This window comes from Vipera berus (genome assembly GCF_964194415.1).
Source record: "Vipera berus genome assembly, chromosome: 4".
Classification (NCBI taxonomy): domain Eukaryota; kingdom Metazoa; phylum Chordata; class Lepidosauria; order Squamata; family Viperidae; genus Vipera; species Vipera berus.
Window position 1 is genome coordinate 10,588,788 of NC_138206.1, and position 22,283 is coordinate 10,611,070.

Sequence of the window (22,283 nt, forward strand, 5' to 3'; positions counted from 1 at the left end):
GAGGTGCCCCATTGCCTTCCTCTGTTTACTCCTGCTTGACTGCCTCCTGCGTCGGGCGTCCTTGAACACGGCCAGCTGTGGGTCATCTTCATCCACGCTGTCAGGCTCACACAGCTGGGTCTGCGTTGTGACCAGATGGGAGGGGCCTGGCTGAGGGCTCTGCGGAGCCTCAAGGCTATCCTCAGCAAGCTCTCCAACACCCCCCTCCTCCTCCTCCTCTGAGTCATCCGACCCAACTGCCGAACCCACAGGCTGACCCTGAATCACAACACTTTCTGACAAACCAAGATAATAGAAAAGCCAGGTGCACTTAACAGCCACGTTATTAAGTTATCAACTGCTGGGGTTCACTTAAGAACTGAAAGGTTGTAAAATGGGGCAAACGTCTCACTTAGCCACTGTAATTTTGGGCTCAATCACGGTTGTAAGTTAAGGACTACCTGTGTTTGGATCATGTGTTATAAAGTTGCTCTATTTGATCAAGGATAAATTATTTGTTTGATGTTTCTAGTAATTCCTAATAGACTTTGTACTAACTAAAAGCACTGAAAAGATTGTCATTTCTAGACTCCGTATAAAAAGTTATGGAGAGAAGAGGGGTTTTTTTATTTGTAACTTTATTTGTAACTTTAAAAAGGTTGAAAAATTATTATATTACCTTATACTCAGTCTGCTGAAGGTTGGAAGTCATTTCTTTATTATTGTCATTTTGTGTTATTCTGGTTTTCCCTGCTTTTCCTTTTAATAATAATAATAATAATAATAATAATAATAATAATAATAATAATAATAATAATAATTATTATTATTATTATTATTATTATTATTATTATTATTATTATTATTATTATTATTATTATTATTATTATTATTATTATTATTATTATTTAATTTCTATACCGCCCTTCTCTTGAAGGACTCAGGGCGGTGTACAGGGCAATAAATACAATAAAAATACAATGTACAAAAGTTAAAAAAGAATTAAACATTGTAGCCCAATTACAGTAAAAATAATAAAATTAATATTAAAATACCCCAAACCCATCAGACCAGGCCGGCTTGTTCAAATAAGTAAGTTTTTAGGTCACGGCGGAAGGAGCGAAGGTCAGGAGCCATGCGGAGCTCAACCGGTAAACGGTTCCAAAGGGCTGGTGCACCCACAGAGAACGCCCTCCCCCTGGGGGTCGCCAGTCGACACTCTCTGACCGGTGGCACCCTGAGGAGGCCCTCTCTGTGGGAGCGCACTGGCCGGAGGGAAGTTGATGCCGGCAGCAGGTGCTCCCGTAAGTAATCCAGACCCATGCCATTTAGGGCTTTATAGGCCATCACCAGTACCTTGAATCTCACCCGGAGGGCAACCGGAAGCCAATGCAGCTTGCGGAGAAGAGGTGTTACATGGGAGTATTGGGAAACCACCACCACCACTCGCGCAGCCGCATTTGTTTTTCTTTTTCCTGTACCTTATAAACTTTTTTATTTTTCTGTTTTGTTCTAGTTTAGTTTATCTTAGTTTTTAGTATTTATTAAAAAGTTCAATGAAATTATTAAAAAAAATGTTTCAGTTCAGCTTGTGAACTGGAACGGAAGAGAACGTCTTGTCTTGATAGCAATTTCCACTCTCACTCTAGCCCAGGGGTAGTAGGCAACCTCGGCTCTTTTATGACTCGTGGACTTCAACTCCCAGAACCAGCAAGGCTGGTTCAGGAATTCTGGGTATTGATGTTCACAAGTCATAAAAGAGCCAAGGTTGCCTACTCCTGCTCTAGTCATTGTGACCATTGCCTTCAAACCTGAATCCAAGAGGTCCTTAAATGATGTTTTTTTATTTTAATTCCATTTATATCCCGCCCTTCTCCGAAGACTCAGAGCGGCTTACAAGCTTAGCAGTAGCCTTCATTCTATGTATATGCCTGCTTATTAGGGCTTTCGCCCCCCCCAAGCGGCATTATTACAAAGTCAGTTTAATTGCCCCCAACAATCTGGGTCCTCATTTTACCTACCTCAGAAGGATGGAAGGCTGAGTCAACCTTGAGCCTGGTGGGATGCGAACCTGCAATAATTGCAGGCAGCTGGTGTTACTTAAGGAGGCATTAGCCCACTGCTCCACCAAGGCTCTTCATGATACTATTTCTCAGTGATTACTAAAACCTTGGCCTACTTTTATGCATTTCTGTGGCGCAGAGCTGTGGTGGCGCAGTGGTTAGAATGTAGCATTGCAGGTTAATTCTGCCCACTACCAGAAGTTCGATCCTGACCAACTCAAGGTTGACTCAGCCCTTCCATTCTTCCGAGGTCGGTAAAATGAGAACCCAGATTGTTGGGGGCAAATGTGCTGATTCTGTAAACCCCTTAGAGAGGGGCTGTAAAGCATTGTGAAGCGGTATATAAGTCTAAGTGCTGCTGCTAATTGCTATTGCTATTTCAAGCTCCATTCAGTGTATCTCCTCAAACTTCACCCAGCAGACATAGCTGTACAGCTGGTTTTCTAATATTTTTTCTCACCTGGATACTATTAGAAACATCAACTCCTCGAGGCACTGATGTTCAAAAAAAGGCACCGCCTTCTGTTATTGGTGAGCACAGAGCTATCTCAGAAATGCTGTCGACTTTCCCCACCAGAATAAGTGTTAGAAAAATATGTGCGCCTCTTAAATATTCAAACTGTTTGCTACGTTCCTTTGATCTGTAGCTCCTCTGCTTTTTCAGCTTCATTGGTTATGCAGATTTTCAGATAAGGAGCCTGAAAACTGCACGGGCATGGAATCAGTATCCAATGCACTTCAGCTCTTCTGGTTTCGCTAAGCCATACTTCCAGCCACCTGGCCGACAGCGCCACAGGAGTTATAATTGATTGTGGTATAACCCACAGGCGTCGTAAACAAAGCCTAAACCTAAACTTCATAGGTTAGAGAAATGAGAAAGCAACAGAATGAAAGTTAGCAGAGACAAAATGCAATGTTCCTTGCTTAGGAAATTGAATATGTGTTGGCAGCTTGATGTAGCTGGCAAATCTTCATAGAACTCATTGAATAACAAGGTTAGAAGGCCACCTTGCAGGTAATCTAACTCCGTGCTTGAACAGAATAACCCTATACCAGTGGTGGCGAACTTTTTAGAGACCAAGTGCCCAAACTGCAACCCAAAACCTACTTATTTATTGCTGGGTGCCAGGTTGGCGTGGCCCACTGGGTGGGTGTGGCTGTGGTGGTCGTGGAAGAATGGGTGGGTGTGGCCAAGGTGGGTATGGTCGCCTCAATGTTGCTCGTGGGGAGGGACACCTGTGGGGGGTGGGCAGGGTTGGGGGAGCTCCAGGAGGTCTCTGGCAGGTGGGGCGATAGGCAGGAGACTCATCCTGTGCTGTGAGGTGAGGCAGGGCAGGGGTGCCATTGCCATGGGGCAAGGCAAGGGCTGGGGCAGCTGCTGCCTGACACCATCGGCCCCTGTACACACAGGCCAGTGAGCGCATGGGGGCCGACAGTGTCTGTCAGTAGCCACAGCCTGCTGACCCCTGGACAGGCACATTCTGGGGCTCTGCAGCCCGTTGCCAGCAGTTCAAAGAAGCCGCCTCTGAGATGGATGGTCGGCCAGCAGCTGAGGAGGCAATGCAGTGGGTCGTGCCTGGGAAAAGGAGAGCATGCGAGGCCAGGAGGGACAGGATGGGGGGAGGGAAACCAGCCGTGCCAGGATGCATTCAGCCACGTGGGACCTCGGCAAATTAGCAGGTGGCTGGTTGAAGAGGGACAGTTGCCACCTCCAAGGCATGGCGCAGGTGCCCACAGAGAGGGCTCTGAGTGCCGCCTCTGGCACCCGTGCCATAGGTTCGCCACCACTGCCCTATACCATTTCAGACAAATGGCTGTCCAATCTCTTCTTGGAAACTTCAGTGATGGGGCACCCACAATTTCTTAAGATAAGCCGTTACAATTTCTGAAGGCAAGCCGTTCCACTCATGGATTGTTCTCATTGTTAGGCAATTTCTCCTTAGTTGTAGGTTGCTTCTTTCCTTGATTAGTTTCTATTCATTAGTTCTTGACTTGCCTTCTGGTGCTTTGGAAAAATAGTTTTTACCCCCCTCAGTTCTTCAGAACTGAAGGAGGTTTTTGGATGAGAAGCAAAATGTTTTCAAGGAAAAAAAAAGTAAGAAACTCCAGTTGCCTTTTGGAATAAGCACCTTTGGGACACTCAGCAACCAGCAGCCTGAGAGTGAAAATTCTGTGGCTTTCACAGCCAAACACTTTCAGGGGGGTGGCAAGGGATATCACAGAGGAAACTCTGTGTGAAAAAGACCTTTAAATAAGGTCTACTGCTGTAGCTTCTTACCACTTCATTTCTCCTTAATTTACAGGCTTTGCAAGTCCAAGTACTGGAATATCAAATTTGTCACAGAGTAGTCTACACAATGCACTACACATTTACATGAATGGCTCCATGTCTCAGGTCCAGGGTTCAGCCAATGATCCCATCTTCATCCTGCACCATGCCTTTGTTGACAGGTAAGTTGGACACTTCATGATAAAAACTATATCTTCCATGGGATGATAAAAGATATCACTATAGTTGGATATATTGCCTATGGATTAGAACAGACATGTCAAACACAAGGCCCGGGGGCCGGATCCGGCCCGCGAAGTGGTTTCATGTGGCCCGCGAAGCCATCCTGGAAACAGTGAGGGAACGGCCCCCACTGCCTTGACCCTGGCCCAGAAACCCTCCTTCTGCCAGAGACCCTCAGATCTGTCGCACTCCTGCCCAGGCCCCCATAGGCACCCTTGATGCGAACGATGTTGAGCTGGCCATGCCCACCCAGTTGGCTATACGCACTCTAGCCATGCCCACCCAGTAGGCCACGCCCACCCTGGCCACACCCACCCGGCCCCCTGAGGGCAACCGCAATGCTGATGCGGCCCTCAATGAAATTGAGTTTGACACCCCTGGATTAGAAGAAAGAACTTGCAGATATTCAGGATGTCAGCTATTTTTATGTCTATATTAAGAATTTTGAATTTATTATGGCTGTCCCATAGATAATATGCCAGAAAGTATGCCAGATGAAGACCCTCCTATCTATGTTCTATTGGCATTTGTCTAGAATAGAATAGAATAGAATAGAATAGAATAGAATAGAATAGAATAGAATAGAATAGAATAGAATAGAATAGAATAGAATAGAATAGAATAGAATAGAATAGAATAGAATAGAATAGAATAGAATAGAATAGAGTGGAGTGGAGTGGAGTGGAGTGGAGTGGAGTGGAGTGGAGTGGAGTAGAACGGAGTAGAATAGAATAGAATAGAATAGAATAGAATAGAATGGAATGGAATGGAATGGAATGGAATGGAATGAAATGGAACGGAGTGGAGTGTAGAGGAGTGGAGTGGAGTGGAGTGGAACGGAGTAGAGTAGAGTAGAATAGAATAGAATAGAGTGGAGTGGAGTGGAGTGTAGAGGAGTGGAGTGGAGTGGAGTGGAACGGAGTAGAGTAGAGTAGAATAGAATAGAATAGAATAGAATAGAATAGAATAGAATAGAATAGAATAGAATAGAATAGAATAGAATAGAATAGAATAGAATAGAATAGAATAGAATGGAATGGAATGGAATGGAATGGAATGGAATGGAATGGAATGGAATGGAGTGGAGTGGAGTGGAGTGGAGTGGAGTGGAGTGGAGTGTAGAGGAGTGGAGTGGAGTGGAGTGGAGTGGAGTGGAATAGAATAGAATAGAATAGAATAGAATAGAATAGAATAGAATAGAATAGTTCTTTATTGGCTAAGTGTGATTGAAGACACTTCCATAAACCATTACAGAAATATGTCCATTACATTTATCAAATCAGAAGCAGAAATGTGGTCAGTCAGTTTAAGGTTTGCAGTTGATGCCTCTGAAGTAATAAAGGTCTTTAAATTGTTTTAATCATCTAAATATGTTCCATGTCAACAAAGTTAAAGAAAAAAAAGTTGAGTTTAAATAAATAAATAAATAAGGGTCCAAGGACTCACAGTTTTCCCAACTACACTTAAAAGATGCATATCAAGCTGTTCCTCCCTTCTTCTGCCTTTAGTTCTCTGACTAAAGCACATTTTCTAACCTTTTACTATCAAGAAATGCCATCCAGCTCAAAGGGAATTCTTTATAGGGAATCTTCTCCCCCCCCCCCGGCCCCTCGTCATTGCATTTCTCAAGCGTTTCAATTTAACATTACCTAAACAGTATTGCTCAGAACAGATTTTTATATTTGTGATAACAGGGAAAGGTCAATTCTATTTGAAATCTGAAGAGATCACAACCCAGTAAAGTTTGAAAACTCAGTTTTATTGGAATTGGTTTGACTCACGGTACATTTTCTCTTCACTGTTGAAATCATACAGTTTTTTTAAGGAACATTGGTATCACCTGATTATTAATGACTTTGATAGTTTCCATTTCTAGGACAAATTATTTTTAAAACCACTGGATGGTCATCAATATGAGCCTTGGTGGAGCAGTGGGCTAATGCCTCCTTAAGTAACACCAGCTGCCTGCAATTAGTGCAGGTTCGCATCCCACCAGGCTCAAGGTTGACTCAGCCTTCCATCCTTCCGAGGTAGGTAAAATGAGGACCCAGATTGTTGGGGGCAATAAGCTGACTTTGTAATAATGCCGCTTGGGGGAGGTGTGAAAGCCCTAATAAGCAGGCTTATACATAGAATGAAGGCTACTGCTAAGTTTGTAAGCTGCCCTGAGTCTTCGGAGAAGGGCGGGATATAAATGGAATTAAAAAAAATATATATGTCTGGTTTTTTTTTCTCTTCCAGGGAAAAGAAAATTTCTAACCAATTCTCATGGTCAGATCTTTCCCTTAACAGGGATAGCAGTGCTGAAAACATTTGTGCCTAATTCTGTGCTCAGAGATACTATTTTAATTAGGAACAACTGGTTCTAACAATAATTTGTCACCTGAACCCTGCAAAATGGAAAATATCAAAGGCATTAATAATCAGGTGATCCCAATGTTCTTAAAAACCTGCATGATTTCAGCAATGAGAAAACACACTGTGAGTCAAACCAGGATCAGGAGGACCATTTTGCTGTTTACACTGGAGACTTAATACAAGCATGACAAAGAAGGAGAGAGAGACAGTTACACAGTTCCAATAGAAGAAAATATTTGTAGCTCAGGGATGAATTGTGAAGTCCTTGGCATCCGTGAAAGTTCTGCCTTCCATTGTACAATATCTATGGAGTCCTTGATGTTCTCCAAACTTGGTTGTTTGCTTGCAGACATTTCATTACCCAACTGGGTATCATCATCAGTGCACTGTTGATGTCACCTCCTTGGGTGATGAAAGGTTTGCAAGCAACCAACTACTCTAAGAGAACACCAAGGACTCTTTGGTTTATACCAGAAGTCCCCAACCTTTCGGGCACCGGGGACCGGTTCTGTGGAGAGAGGTTTTTCCGCGGACCAGACGGTACGTGGTTTTTTGTGCTGCCTGTATCTCGTGGATAGGGCTTTGCTTGTTTGTCCGGACTGGTTGCTGACGTGCCACGGACCAGTACTGGTCCACAGACTGGGGATTGGGGACCCCTGGTTTATACAATGAAAGGCAGGACTTTCACACATGCCCCTCAGCTATCTCATCACACAATAAGAGTGAGAAGGCTTTCTTTTCTTTTTTTTAATCACTGAAGCTAATAATAATAATAATAGTAATAATAGTAATAATAGTAATAATAATAATAATAATAATAATAATAATAATAATAATAATAATAATAATAATAATAATAATAATAATAATTTAATTTCTATACCGCCCTTCTCCCGAAGGACTCAGGGCGGTGTACAGGGCAATACAATAAAATACAATATACAAAAATTAAAAAAATATTAAATATTACAGCCCAATTCAATACAATTAATACAATAACATTAAAATACCCCTAAACCCATCAGACCAGGCCGGCTTGTTCAAATAAATATGTTTTTAGGTCACGTCGGAAGGAGCGAAGGTCGGGAGCCATCCGGAGCTCCACCGGTAAACGGTTCCACAGGTCTGGCGTGCCCACAGAGAACGCCCTCCCCTTGGGGGCCGCCAGTCGACACTCTTTGACCGACGGCACCCTAAGGAGGCCCTCTCTGTGGGAGCGCACTGGACGAAGGGAAGTTGATGCCGGCCGCAGGTGCTCCCGTAAGTAACCCGGACCCATGCCATTTAGGGCTTTATAGGTCGTAACCAGCACCTTGAATCTTATAAAATACAAATTGAAAACAGAAAACAGATAGCAGCAGAATAAGGGAAGGAAAGCAGGCAGAGCTTTTTTTTCCCAGTGCCGTAAAATGCCAAGTACAGTTACAACTCCAACTTTTTACTTTACCTATTTTGTAAGCACTAGCCATCTCCATCACACCAAATTAATCTAATCATCAAAACCCAACATCAAAGTTTCATTCCCCCCCCCCCCGTTTCGAGCAAAAAGTTCAGAAGCGATAGAAAGAGAACTGGAGACATTCTTTTTATTATTATTATTATTATTATTATTATTATTATTATTATTATTATTATTATTATTATTATTATTATTATTAAAGAGGTTAATTTTGCCATCTCTGCCAGGTCCATCACTTCTTCCATCCATTCTCCCTTTGTGGGAATTGGCATGCGAGCAGTGGTGCCATAACATGGTGGGGATAGGACTGTTCACCATGCCTGGGCTATATCCCCTAAGAGGTCTGTAGCTCCAGAGCCAAGAAGTTTCCAAGCCTTGTGGGTGCAATCCTCCTCCTTTTCATCCATGTGTTAGGAATAAAATAAATTCCACTAGAAAGGTGCTGGAAAAGAAAACACGTTTTATTGAAGCGTTTGCAAAAGCGGGTGGACCCTTCTCCTTGAACCCGGATTAGTTCAGCATAAACCTTCATACCTGTTCCGTAGAATACAGCACATCCTTCTTTTCCAGACCCAGTTGGAAGGTCCAGTCTGTTCACATGCTTTCTGACTGCCTAGTAAAAAAACTATTAGACACAGCAGCTGTACAATTAATAATTCTCCTTTGTTTTATCTTTATCTTTCCCTTTTCACGTTTGTGACATTCAGCCAACTCAGCTCACAATAGGAGTCTGTTTGTCTAAGCTGGATGATACAAATGTTTCAACCATGTTCCCTTGCCTAGCTGTACAATGTAACTAACCTGGAATTAAGGAGAAACTTCGGGACAGTGAGACAATTAACCAGTGGAACACGTTCTGTTCTGTTCTGTTCTGTTTTCTATTCTATTCTATTGCATTCCAATCTGTTTTGTGTTCTATTCTGTTCTCTATTCTATTCTATTCTATTCTATTCTATTCTATTCTATTCTATTCTATTCTATTCTATTCTATTCTATTCTATTCCAATCTGTTTTCTATTCTATTCTGTTCTATTCTGTTCTGTTCTGTTGTTCTATTCTGTTCTGTTCTGTTCTCTATTCTATTCTACTCTACTCTGCATTCTACTGTGCATTCTATTCTATTCTGTTCTGTTCTATTCTATTCTATTCCAATCTGTTTTCTATTCTATTCTGTTCTGTTCTGTTCTTCTGTTCTGTTCTGTTCTGTTCTGTTCTCTATTCTATTCTACTCTACTCTGCATTCTACTCTGCATTCTATTCTATTCTGTTCTGTTCTCTATTCTATTCTACTCTGCATTCTATTCTATTCTATTCTATTCTATTCTATTCTATTCTATTCTATTCTATTCTATTCTATTCTATTCTATTCTATTCTATTCTATTCTATTCTATTCTATTCTATTCTATTCTATTCTATTCTATTCTATTCCAGTATTCTATTTTATTCTGTTCTGTTCTATTCTAGTGCCTGCTTCAAACCAAATGTTGTGTCTGTCATCACTTTAGCAAGGTTAAATATGGCTACACTTTGTCTATATGATTATACCTTAAATACTGGCTCTAAATAGTTTTTTATAAAATATAAGCTAATCTATATTATGAAAAATTCTAACACATACATTTATTATGTACCTCACACACGTGTGTGTACATAATAAATGTACATGTTAAAATGTTTCATAACATAGATTAGCTCATATGTGTGAGGTGAGACATTTTCAGCAGAAACATTGATAGCTTAATAGTCATATGCCGATTCAGGATTTTAAAAGCTTGGCATGTGTGCCAAGTATTATGATGCTGGTTACCTTGATCACTTGGTATTCATACAAGCCTCAAGCTGCTTTTAGACCTTTCCTCCCCCTCCGGTGAAGAAAGTTGCTCCAAATCATACACAAAAATACGGCAGGCATCGTGGCTCATGTCCACGATAGGTTGTGAGACAAAGGCAGGTCAAGAGGTAGGAATGAACAATAGCCCACCTCCCACGCTTAAATCAGAGCCTTTGAAAATCTTCACAGATTCTCTGGATGGCTTAAAAGGTCCGACCACTCAGAGCTGAGATCAGCCTGTGTTTTGCTGACGAAGGTTTCAAGTCCTCGAAAAGGAAGAATGAGGTTGCTTTAAAACAGGTGAAAAGAAATGACCTCTGGCTATGTTCTTTTGGAGCACTGTGCAAAGAGGACATTCAGTGTAGGCAGGGTATGATAGCTTTAAAAAATGATAATAATAATAATAATAATAATAATAATAATAATAATAATAATAATAATAATAATAATAATAATAATAATAATAATGATGATGATGTCATATCTCTCCTGGAGGATTTTTTTTCTTTAGAAGAACTTCTAGAGATCCCTTTGGTAGATGCAGGGGTGTTTTGCAAGGCGAGGCTGGTGGCTGTGGCTGCCTGATCAAATCCACATCCTTTAAAAAAAAATCAAAATCCTCCCCTTTTAATAAAAAAAAAATGAGCAGGGGGGCTTTTGATTGCACAGTTGAAACTGTCAGCTTTACTTTTTTCACTCGGGCCCCATGGGTGCCCCAAGGTAGAACAAGAAGTTATTAGAGCTTTGCAAATTGCTTCAAAAGCAATTTATAAGAAGTGTTGGGGGCCTTGTGTGAGTCCCCAACACCTCTCTGCTATTCATTAAGGTATCCTAACACTGAAGGCTTTTGCAAAAGCCTGAAACAAAAATGCCACTGTTTTAAAGAATTCATGATAATGCCATTCTTAAAGCAATCGCCTCGCTCCCTTTTGTCCAACTTGAGTAGTTTTAACGAGTAGTGTAAAATCCAAATCAGCTAATAATGGTTGAGGCCACTGAAACCAGAACTTTGTATCTCCCTCAACACCTGAAACTGTAAAAGAGGGAGCAGGGAGGAGGAGGAGGAGGAGGAGGAGGAGGAGGAGGAGGAGGAAAAGAGGAGGAGGAGAAGAAGAGGAGGAGGAGGAGGAGGAGGAAGGGAGGAGGAGGAGGAGAGGAGGAGGAGGAGAAGAAGAGGAGAAGGAGGAGGAGGAGGAGGAGGAGGAGAAGAAGAGGAGGAGGAGGAGGAGAAGAAGAGGAGGAGGAGGAGGAGGAGAAAAGGAGGAGGGGGAGGGGGAGGAGGAGAGGAGGAGGAGGAGAAGAAGAGGAGGAGGAGTAGAGGAGGAGGAGAAGGAGAAGAAGAAGAGGAGGAGGAGAAGGAGGAGGAGGAGGAGCCAAGTTCAAAGCAGTTACTTTTCATTGTAAAAGATACTACAAGTTGCAGCTCAGCAATATTTTGGAGGGCCATATTGGTATTTCCCCAGGTTGCCCCCTTCCTCCTTCCTCTTAAGAGTAGCCCAATATGTCTACTGCCCACCACCCAATTAACACTGCATGGAAGCCCTGAAGTGGGAACTCTCTGAACCATACTGCTTTCCTGATTAAATGAATCTCAGCTTTCAGCATTAGGTTTGGGAATGAAGAATGAGAAATGTTGCAATCTTACTTTTCAGAGGAAATTTCCCAAACTGAAGTGCACATTTCCGATCACATTTTCTGAATTTTAGATTAAGGGCAGGCAGCTCAAACCTTTTGTAGTAATTTGTGAAGATTAGTAGAAGCTTGCAAGTAAAATGGAGAATAAGATAAAGATCATGCAACCAGGGAATCTTAAAGCCATACAGTGGGGCCATTTTAGCCTATTAAGTCCAATTACTTAATATTGTCCAATTACACTGTGCAGAACTCCAAATATAAGTATTAATATCTACTGGCTATCTATCCATATACACAGTTTACAATCAACTATTATCCCCGTATTTTTAGAAATTGGCAAAGTGGATTATACACCATCATTTCCTCCTCTAATGAAAAGAGTAGATTCTTCCTTTATTCTTTAGGGGACTTAGTACAGCAATTATAATCTATTCACAGAACAATTATTAGAAAAAGCAACACTCTTTTGTCATCCATTATTGGTCTGTTCGACCCCGATGTTGACTTTTCGGTAAAGAAAAGACGAGACAATTACATAACATTTTCCTGTTCGTTCTACGTTTTAATCTGGTGATTTCGGAAAAATATATATTTTCCAGTAGCTTTGGAGCCCAAGGGATAACAGAGCATTTGGTAAGTGCAAAGGTTAGTGACAGGCTAACTGAAATCCCATTAGCCTGAGAGGTCCAGGTCCAGTCCGTGTTGATTGGAATGCATAAGAAATTGAATTTCCAAAATGTAGCAGGCTAGCCTTCTTTGGCCCTCTGCCCAGAATTGCCAGCTAATGGCTGAAGTAAATGATTAACCACTTGAAAAATACCATGAAGCCGTGCGTACCACGTTGTGTTGATTATTGGCCAATTTGTCCATTTGTCCAGTTGGGACAAATTGCTGGTTTTGGTTTGGGACCTGATGGCCTAAGCGGCTTCTTTCCTCAAAATAACCAGTTAACGAGGTTAAGGTCAGCAGAAAGATGCATTTCTGAGATCCATTTATTAGCAGAGGTTATTCTCCCCCCCCCTTGATTGGTTGGCTGGATTGATTTATAACTCTATTTTCTGCCAGAAATCAAAAGTGCTTATGAAGAAATCTTCCTTTGTTTTATTGTCAAAACAATGCCCATGAGATTAGATTGGGCTGTGGGATGATTTGAGGCTTCTAACAGTTGAGAGCTGAGCATTTAGATTATTAATGTATACATAGAACATATGTTACTTATTATAACATTATATGCTATATATATTATATATATAATGTTATATAATATATATACACAGACACATATACGCATACACATATATATATGTGTACGTGTATATTGTGTAGTGGGTTCAGGACCGCATGGAAGACACCAGGCAGATGAGTACAGCAAACAGCTCTTTATTGTGGGTAGGAACTGTACTGAACAAAGGGGGTTACCTGTACCCCTTATATACCTTTCCAGGTACGCTCTTGACCAATCCGTTCATCTAAATCTCCCGCCAAAAGCTAACCAGCCAATCCGGTTATGGTTCAGCGCCACCTGGTGGTATTTGCTGAGCTGCTGCTTAGACCCCATACATAACAGTGTACATGTGTGCGTAAAAGGTAACGGTAAAGGTTCCCCCGCACATGCGTGCTAGTCGTTTCCGACTCTAGGGGCCGGTGCTCATCTCCGTTTCAAAGCCGAAGAGCCAGCGCTTGTCCGAGGACGTCTCCGTGGTCATGTGGCCAGCATGACTAGACGCCAAAGTCGCGCGAAACGCTGTTACCTTCCCACCGTAGTGGTCCCTATTTTTCTACTTGCATTTTTACGTGCTTTCGAACTGCTAGGTTGGCAGAAGCTGGGACGAGTAACAGGCGCTCACTCTGTTATGTGGCACTTGGGATTCGACCCGCCAAACTGCCGACCTTCTGATTGACAAGCTCAGCGTCCTAACCCACTGAGCTGAGCCACCGCGTCCGTGTGCCATGTGTGCATATATATATATATATATATATATATATATATATATATATATATATATATATATATATATATATATATATATATACACACACACAAACACACACACACACACACACACACATAGAATTGTCTTGTGTTATAATTAATTAATATTAATTAATTTATATGTTATAATTAAATAACAACATAAAATGCATGTGATTAAAGGATATAGAATTATAGGTTCTACAACTGAACTGGCTTCTGAAAATCCAAAAAAATGAAAACCGAAAGGAGGTTTAATGTTCAATTGAAACAATTATTAAAAAAAATATTTGAACCTAAGTGCATATAATAAATCATCAACATACCGAGCACTAAATAATCTTCACCGCTCTTCCCTGGGTAAAAATTAACAATTTTTCAGGCTAATACAGAGCAATTAGTCAATCTGTGGGGAGGTTAATGCAGGGGTCCTCGGTGCTCTTTGAACCTGGCTGTTTTCTGGCAGACGTTACATTTGTATAGGTGGTACCTTGCTCAATAGTAGTAACTGTGAGAGGGATCTCGGAGTCCTAGTAGACAATCACTTCAATATGAGCCAGCAGTGTGCTGCAGCTGCCAAAAAAGCCAACACAGTGCTAGGCTGCATTAACAGAGGGATAGAATCAAGATCACGTGAAGTACTAATACCACTTTACAATGCCTTGCTAAGGCCACACCTGGGATACTGCATCCAGTTTTGGTCACCACGATGTAAAAAAGATGTTGAGACTCTAGAAAGAGTACAGAGAAGAGCAACAAAGATGATTAGGGGGCTGGAGGCTAAAACATATAGGGAACGGTTGCTGGAATTGGGTATGTGTAGTTTAATGAAGAGAAGGGTGAGGGGTGACATGATAGCAGTGTTCCAATATCTCAGGGGCTACCACAAAGAAGAGGGAGTCAAGCTCTTCTCCAAAGCACCTGAAGGCAAGACAAGAAGCAACGGATGGAAACTAGTCAAGGAGAGAAGCAACCTAGAACTAAGGAGAAACTTCCTGACAGTTAGAACAATTAACCAGTGGAACAACCTGCCTCCAGAAGCGGTGAATGCTCCAACACTGGAGGTTTTTAAGAAGAGACTGGACAGCCATTTGCCTGAAATGGTATAAGGTTTCCTGCCTGAGCAGGGGGTTGGACTAGATGACCTCCAAGGTCCCTTCCAACTTTATTATTATTATTATTATTATTATTATTATTATTATTATTATTATTATTATTATTATTATTATTATTATTATTATTATTATTATTATTATTATTATCCAAACTAGGTAACGTCATCAGTGCTAGCCAGAACTGATGCAGATTCTTGGATGAGAAGCGAGGCACCTTCTTCCTGAAGGGGAAAAAAACTAAGTCCAGTTGCCTTTTGAAAAAGCACCTTTGAGATATGCATAACTTACTGCTAAGCTTGTAAGCCGCCCTGAGTCTTCGGAGAAGGGCGGGATATAAATGGAATTAAAATAAATAAAAAAATAAATAACCTGGAATGACGGAGAATCTCCATAGACAGCTAGCACCGATAATGTTATCTAGTTTGGGTAATGAAACAACCAAAGCTCAGAGAGCACCAAGGACCCTTCATTGCAGCCTTGAGCTACAAATATCCTCCTTTAAAGTTAATGCAGTCAATTAAATAAGAGAAAGACAAAAAGGATGTTGGGGAAAAGGCAGGAGAAACAGGGGCTTTCAAAAAGAGCTCTCTTGAACGGACCTGCACAAAATTCAGCCACAGACTGAGAAACAGAAACATAATAGTATGAAGATCCAGCAGATATGAAAAGATTTAAGGCTGTTTATTACAGTACAGATGGGGAAGAAATGGAGGAAGTGACAGATTTTATTTTCCTGGGCTCCAAGATCTCCGCAGATGGGGAATGTAGCCAAGAAATTAAAAGACGCTTGCTCCTGGGGAGGAAAGCCATGGCAAATCTAGACAGCACACTAAAAAGCAAAGATATCACCCTGTCAACAAAAGTGCATATAGTCAAGGCTATGGTCTTCCCAGTTGCAATGTATGGCAGTGAAAGTTGGACCATAAGAAAGGCTGAGTGCCAAAGAATTGAGGCCTTTGAACTGTGGTGCTGGAGAAGACTCCTGCGAGTCCCTTGGACTGCAAGGCGATCAAACCGGTCAGTCCTAGAGGAGATCAACCCTGACTGCTCTTTAGAAGGCCAGATCCTGAAGCTAAAACTCAAATACTTTGGCCACCTAATGAGAAGGAAGGACTCACTGGAGAAGAGCCTAATGCTGGGAAAGGTTGAGGGCAAGAGAAGAAGGGGACGACAGAGAATGAGGTGGCTGGATGGAGTCACTGAAGCAGTAGGCGTGAGCCTAAATGGACTCCAGAAGATGGTAGAGGACAGGAAGGCCTGGAGGAACGTTGTCCATGGGGTCGCGATGGGTCAGACACGACTTCGCAGCTAACAACAACATTACAGTACAGAATACAGAATAACAGAGTTGGAAGGGACCTTGGAGGTCATCTAGTCCAACCCCCTGCTCAGGCAGGAAACCCTGTTCCATTTCAGACAAATGGCTGTCCAATCTCTTCTTAAAAACTTCCTGTGTTGGAGCATTCAAAGCTTCTGGAGGCAGTACACTACAGTAAACAAAGCAGGAGATTTATACTTATAACTTCAAAGCTTTTTGCTGCGGGGAAAAAAAGGCTAAAGAACTAAAAATTTTCAGGGAGAGAGTTTTGCCTAAGGACAATTTAATTTGGGAACGATAGAAGGTTATGTTAAGGACAAATCTTGACAGAACAGATATTTCCCAGGATGGTATAAAGTCACTTGCCTTGGCCAGGGGATGGACTAGAAGACCTCCAAGGTCCCTTCCAGCTCTAGGATTCTACGATCAACCGCTTTGTTTCTAAATCAGATCAGGATTTTTTTTTGGTTGGGTCTACTTGAACTGTCAATAAATGAGACCAAAGTGAGTCCTTCTCACTGGCACAAAAGAAAATGGTGTTCCTTTCAGCTGGAAGACATAGAATTAAGGAAAGTACACATTAAGCAAAAGTAAGCACTCAAAGTACGTATCACCACCCAAGGGTATATCACCATATAAACCACATCTGCAATCTGCCTCTTGAACATCATCAGGGTGAAAGACAGCTCAGTCTCTTCTTGTCCCTTTTATTCTACCCATCACTTACATTTATGAACGGAGGCAATAAGAAATTGGGTAGCTAATTTTTGAATCTAGGAGGGGGAGAAAGCAAGAATCACCTTACTGTACTTAGCAGCTCTGTATAGGAAGGAAGGAAGGAAGGAAGGAAGGAAGGAAGGAAGGAAGGAAGGAAGGAAGGAAGGAAGGAAGGAAGGAAGGAAGGAAGGAAGGAAAGAGGGAGGGAGGGAGGGGGAGTTGGGGGAGGGAAGGAAGAGAAGGAAGGGAGGGAGGAAAGGAGAGGGGATTGGAGTGGAGGGAGGGAAAGAAGGAAGGAAGGAAGGAAGGAAGGAAGGAAGGATGGAGGGTGGGAGGCGGAGTCAGGGGAGGGAAGGAGAGAAGGAAGAGAAGGAAGGGAGGGAGGGAAGGAGAGGGGATTGGAGTGGGGGGTGGGAAGGAAGGAAGGAGGAAAGGAAGGAAGGAAGGAAGGAAGGAAGGAAGGAAGGAAGGAAGGAAGGAAGGAAGGAAGGAAGGAAAGACCATAATCTACTGTATCTATAGAAGATATATTTCTTGTGACCTAAATATTACTAGCTCAGGTGTGACCACCTGGGAAAATTAATAGAGAAGGAAACAGGGGAAAAAAATTTAACAAAATAAAACCAAGCCAAATTAGGAAAAGATACAGATGTTTTGCCAGGTGACTGAATCATTTTGTGTCTTTTCTCCCGGCATGAGTAAAAGATGACAAAATATGTTGATAATCAGTTCTGACTTCTTTAAAATTTAATTTAACTCTTCAATTAAAAAGCTCAAAATGCAATGATTGAAGCAGTGTATGGATGTGATGGAAGCTAAGTTGGGTTATAAAGACTGGAAGTACAAAGAATGATAGTCAATGGGATTGGCATAAATCAGATTTTGTTTTCCTTAAATCATCTCTAATTGCTTTGGGCTACTACTTTTTGCTCCTTTGTTGTTAACCCCAGTGGGAATAGCATGATGGGTAGGGTAAGGTAAAGGTAAAGGTTCCCCTGCACGTGCATGCTAGTCATTTCCAACTCTAGGGGCCGGTGCTCATCTCCATTTCAAAGCCGAAGAGCCAGTGCTTGTCCGAGGACGTCTCCGTGGTCATGTGGCCAGCATGACTAGACGCCAGAGGCGCACAGAACGCTGTTACCTTCCCACCGTAGTGGTCCCTATTTTTCTACTTGCATTTTTACGTACTTTCGAACTGCTAGGTTGGCAGAAGCTGGGACGAGTAACAGGCGCTCACTCTGTTACGTGGCACTCGGGATTCGACCCACCAAACTGCCGACCTTCTGATGGACAAGCTCAGCGTCCTAACCCACTGAGCCACCGCGTCTCTGATGGGTAGGGAGATATCCATAAAACGTAAAGTTCCACATTTCATTAAGTAGTCTTCATTGCATTGCCAGGAGTAACAGATCTGCAAGATTTTTTTTAAAACCACACTGTCATTTTCAGTTATTAAATCCAATCTATTTTTATGCAGCTTTTGTGAAGCTTTATGGAGTTAATAACTCATGACATTTTAAAATATTTTTTTTATTTTGTTTTGCGGGCACATTAATTTCGTTCCTGCAAAGAAACTTCGTTTGCCTATATGGGCTGTGCCCTAAATTCATAAATTCATAAATTCTCACCATGAAGAATTCAGATCCTCCTCCAGCAGCCTGGAGCCTGAGCAGGGAAAGTCTAAATGGAAGTGAGAGAGAAATTCTGTCTGGCAAAATGAGCTGAGCTGGAAATCACAAAACAATTGTGCAACTGTTTCAATAATTAACATTCCCTTTGATGTTCAAAGTACTCATTAAAAATTTGGTATGGCAATTTCCATAGTCTGCACCTTAGGTAGCCAGTTTTGCTATAAGACAACTAGGAATGCAGTACAGAGGTTTGTTGTTGTTGTTGTTAGCTGTGAAGTCGTGTCCGACCCATCGCGACCCCATGGACAACGTTCCTCCAGGCCTTCCTGTCCTCTACCATCTTCTGGAGTCCATTTAAGCTCAGGCCTACTGCTTCAGTGACTCCATCCAGCCACCTCATTCTCTGTCGTCCCCTTCTTCTATTGCCCTCAATCTTTCCCAGCATTAGGCTCTTCTCCAGTGAGTCCTTCCTTCTCATTAGGTGGCCAAAGTATTTGAGTTTCAACTTCAGGATCTGGCCTTCTAAAGAGCAGTCAGGGTTAATCTCCTCTAGGACTGACCGGTTTGATCGCCTTGCAGTCCAAGGGACTCGCAGGAGTCTTTTCCAGCACCACAGTTCAAAGGCCTCAATTCTTTGGCGCTCAGCCTTTTTTATGGTCCAACTTTCACTGCCATACATCGCAACTGGGAAGACCATAGCCTTGACTATACGTACTTTTGTTGACAGGGTGATGTCTCTGCTTTTTAGTATGCTGTCTAGATTTGCCATGGGTTTCCTCCCGAGGAGCAAGCGTCTTTTAATTTCTTGGCTACAGTCCCCATCTAAAATCCCAATTCCCCTTTCATTTTGAGGCTAGAAATTCATCAAGGCTCTAGAAATGGTATATTTGTTTGAAATGGTATACGGTTTCCTGCCTGAGCAGGAAATGCAAAGATGACCTCCAAGGTCCCTTCCAACATCATCATCATCATCATCATCATCATCATCATCATCATCGTCGTCGTTGTTGTTGTTATTGTTGTTGTTGTTCTTGTTCTTGTTCTTGTTCTTGTTCTTGTTCTTCTTGTTCTTGTTTCTCAACCTTGGCAACTTTGAGATAGGTGGACTTCAGCTCCCAAAATTATTTTAATGTTTTCTTTCAATCTCCTTACCCATGATATCTAAAAGAAAATTTTCTTGTTTCAATTTTAAAGCCATTTTTAATATCTTCTGAATCGGACAATATATCAGAGCAGATGCCAAAAAAGGCAACACAAACCTAGGTTGCATTAACTGAGGGATAGAATCAAGATCATGTGAAGTGTTAGTACCACATTTGGAATACTGCATCCAGTTTGGGTCACCATGATATCAAAAAGATGTTGAGACTCTGGAAAGAGTGCAGAGAAGAGCAACAAAGATGATTAGAGGGGCTGGAGGCTAAAACTTAGAAAGAACTGTTACAGGAATTGGTTATGTCTAGTCTAGTGAAGAGAAGGACTAAGGATGACATGATAGTTATTAGGTTCCAATAACTAAGGGGCTGCCAAAGCACCAGAAGGCAGGACAAGAAGCAACGGATGGAAACTAATCAAGGAGAGAAGCAACCTAGAAATAGGGAGAAACTGCCTAACACTGAGAACAATTAACCAGTGGAACTGCTCGCCTCCAGAAGTTACACACAGGTTAACAGTTTCAAAAATGAAATGACATAACCACAATATGTGCACAAACATTCATGGGTTTTTTTTGCCTTGTTTTGGGTGTGGTTCAGATGCTTCATCACTGGAAGCTTTTAAGAGGAGACTGGGCACCCACTTGTCTGAAATGGTATAGGGTCTCCTGTTTGAGATGGGGGTTGGACTAGAAGACCTCCAAGGTCCCTTCCAACTCTGCTAGTCTGTTATACCTGATCTGATACTTTTTGGCAGTCCACCAAACATGATAAAAATTTGCCTTCACATTGATTCTATCTCCAACTCTTACTGGATATTCCTTATAAATCTTTGACTTGAGAAATTGTGCACGATACTCTTGATTATGCATCAGTTCATCAAATTGCCCCTAAACTCTGTGAGATCAGCATGCATCAGCTATTATAAAATCTCTCTGATACTATTGTGAACAGGTTCACTTATGGCCCTTTGCCTGCTCACTGACTAAATGAAGGGGAGAAAGTTAGAAGCCCTCACTGCTACCACCACTTTAGGGCAGGTGTAGTTGTGTCCCTGAGTTGCTGTATACAGTCAGGAACCTATTGAACACAGTGATGTGCGAAACCCATGGGAAGGTAGAAAAAAAATGAGCACGTATTTCCTGTGTGCATTTATTGAACGTGGGAATGGGCTCATCTGAACAATCCCGAAACAAGGGTGAGAACATTCAGTATGGCTGGGTGTCCCTGAGCTGCTGTATACAGTCAGGAACCTATTGAACACAGTGATGTGTAAAACTCATGGGAAGTTAGAATAAATGGGCACACGCCATCCATTTTCTGTGCATTTACTGAACACGTGAACGGGCAAGCAAGGCAAAAAACCCAAGAACGTTTCTCCACGTGTTGCGGTTATCTCACTTCTTTTTTTGAAACAGTTATCTGTCTGTAACTCCAGAAGTAAGCAAACTCTTCACAAAGTCAAGAATCCGTGACATTCAGGGTAGTGTGTTAAGATTCCTTCTCTTCCATGATCCTGCAGAAAAGCACTCTCCACGTCTACACTTCACAGGGATCTTATAATAATAATAATAATAATAATAATAATAATAATAATAATAATAATAATAATAAGAAGAAGAAGAAGAAGAAGAAGAAGAAGAAGAATAATAATAATAATAATAATAATAATAATAATAATAATAATAATAATAATAATAATAATAATAATAATAATAAGAAGAAGAAGAAGAAGAAGAAGAAGAAGAAGAAGAAGAAGAAGAAGAAGAAGAAGAAGAAGAAGAAGAAGAAGAAGAAGAAGAAGAAGAAGAAGAAGAAGAAGAAGAAGAAGAAGAAGATGGAAGGGACCTTGGAGTTCATCTAGTCCAACCCCCTGCTCAGGCAGGAAACTCTATACCATTTCAGACAAATGGCTGTCCAGTTTCTTCTTAAAAACTTCCAGTGTTGGAGCATTCACAGCTTCTGGAGGCAGGTTGTTCCACTGGTTAATTGTTCTAACTGTCAGGAAGTTTCTCCTTAGTTCTAGGTTGCTTCTCTCCTTGACTAGTTTCCATGCGTTGCTTCTTGTCCTGCCTTCAGGTGCTTTGGAGAATAGCTTGACTCCCTCTTCTTTGTGGCAGCCCCTGAGATATTGGAACACTGCTATCATGTCACCCCCTCACCCTTCTCTTCATTAAACTACACATACCCAATTCCAGCAACCGTTCCCTATATGTTTTAGCCTCCAGTCCCCCGATCATCTTTGTTGATCTTCTCTGTACTCTTTCTAGAGTGTCGACGTCTTTTTTACATCGTGGTGACCAAAACTGGATGCAGTATTCCAGGTGTGGCCTTACCAAGGCATTATAAAGTGGTATTAGTACTTCACGTGATCTTGATTCTATCCCTCTGTTAATGCAACCTAGCACTGTGTTGGCTTTTTTGGCAGCTGCAGCACACTGCTGGCTCATATTGAAGTGATTTTCACTGGGGGCCCCAAAGCGTAGTCACCAAGAATCCTCCAATGGCTGTTTCTTTGTTCGCTTTCAGTTGCAGAGT

General features: G+C 41.8%; 1 protein-coding gene across 1 annotated transcript in view; it reads left to right on the forward strand.

Moving 5' to 3' along the window:
* TYR (tyrosinase) overlaps positions 1 to 22,283 on the forward strand; it is a gene marked incomplete at both ends in the record, with an annotated part of 68,002 nt that overhangs the window by 38,454 nt on the left and 7,265 nt on the right. The window contains one exon of the mRNA XM_081327220.1: positions 4,346 to 4,493. Coding sequence (XP_081183346.1) covers positions 4,346 to 4,493 — 148 coding nt within the window. The remainder of the gene's footprint in view (positions 1 to 4,345; positions 4,494 to 22,283) is intronic.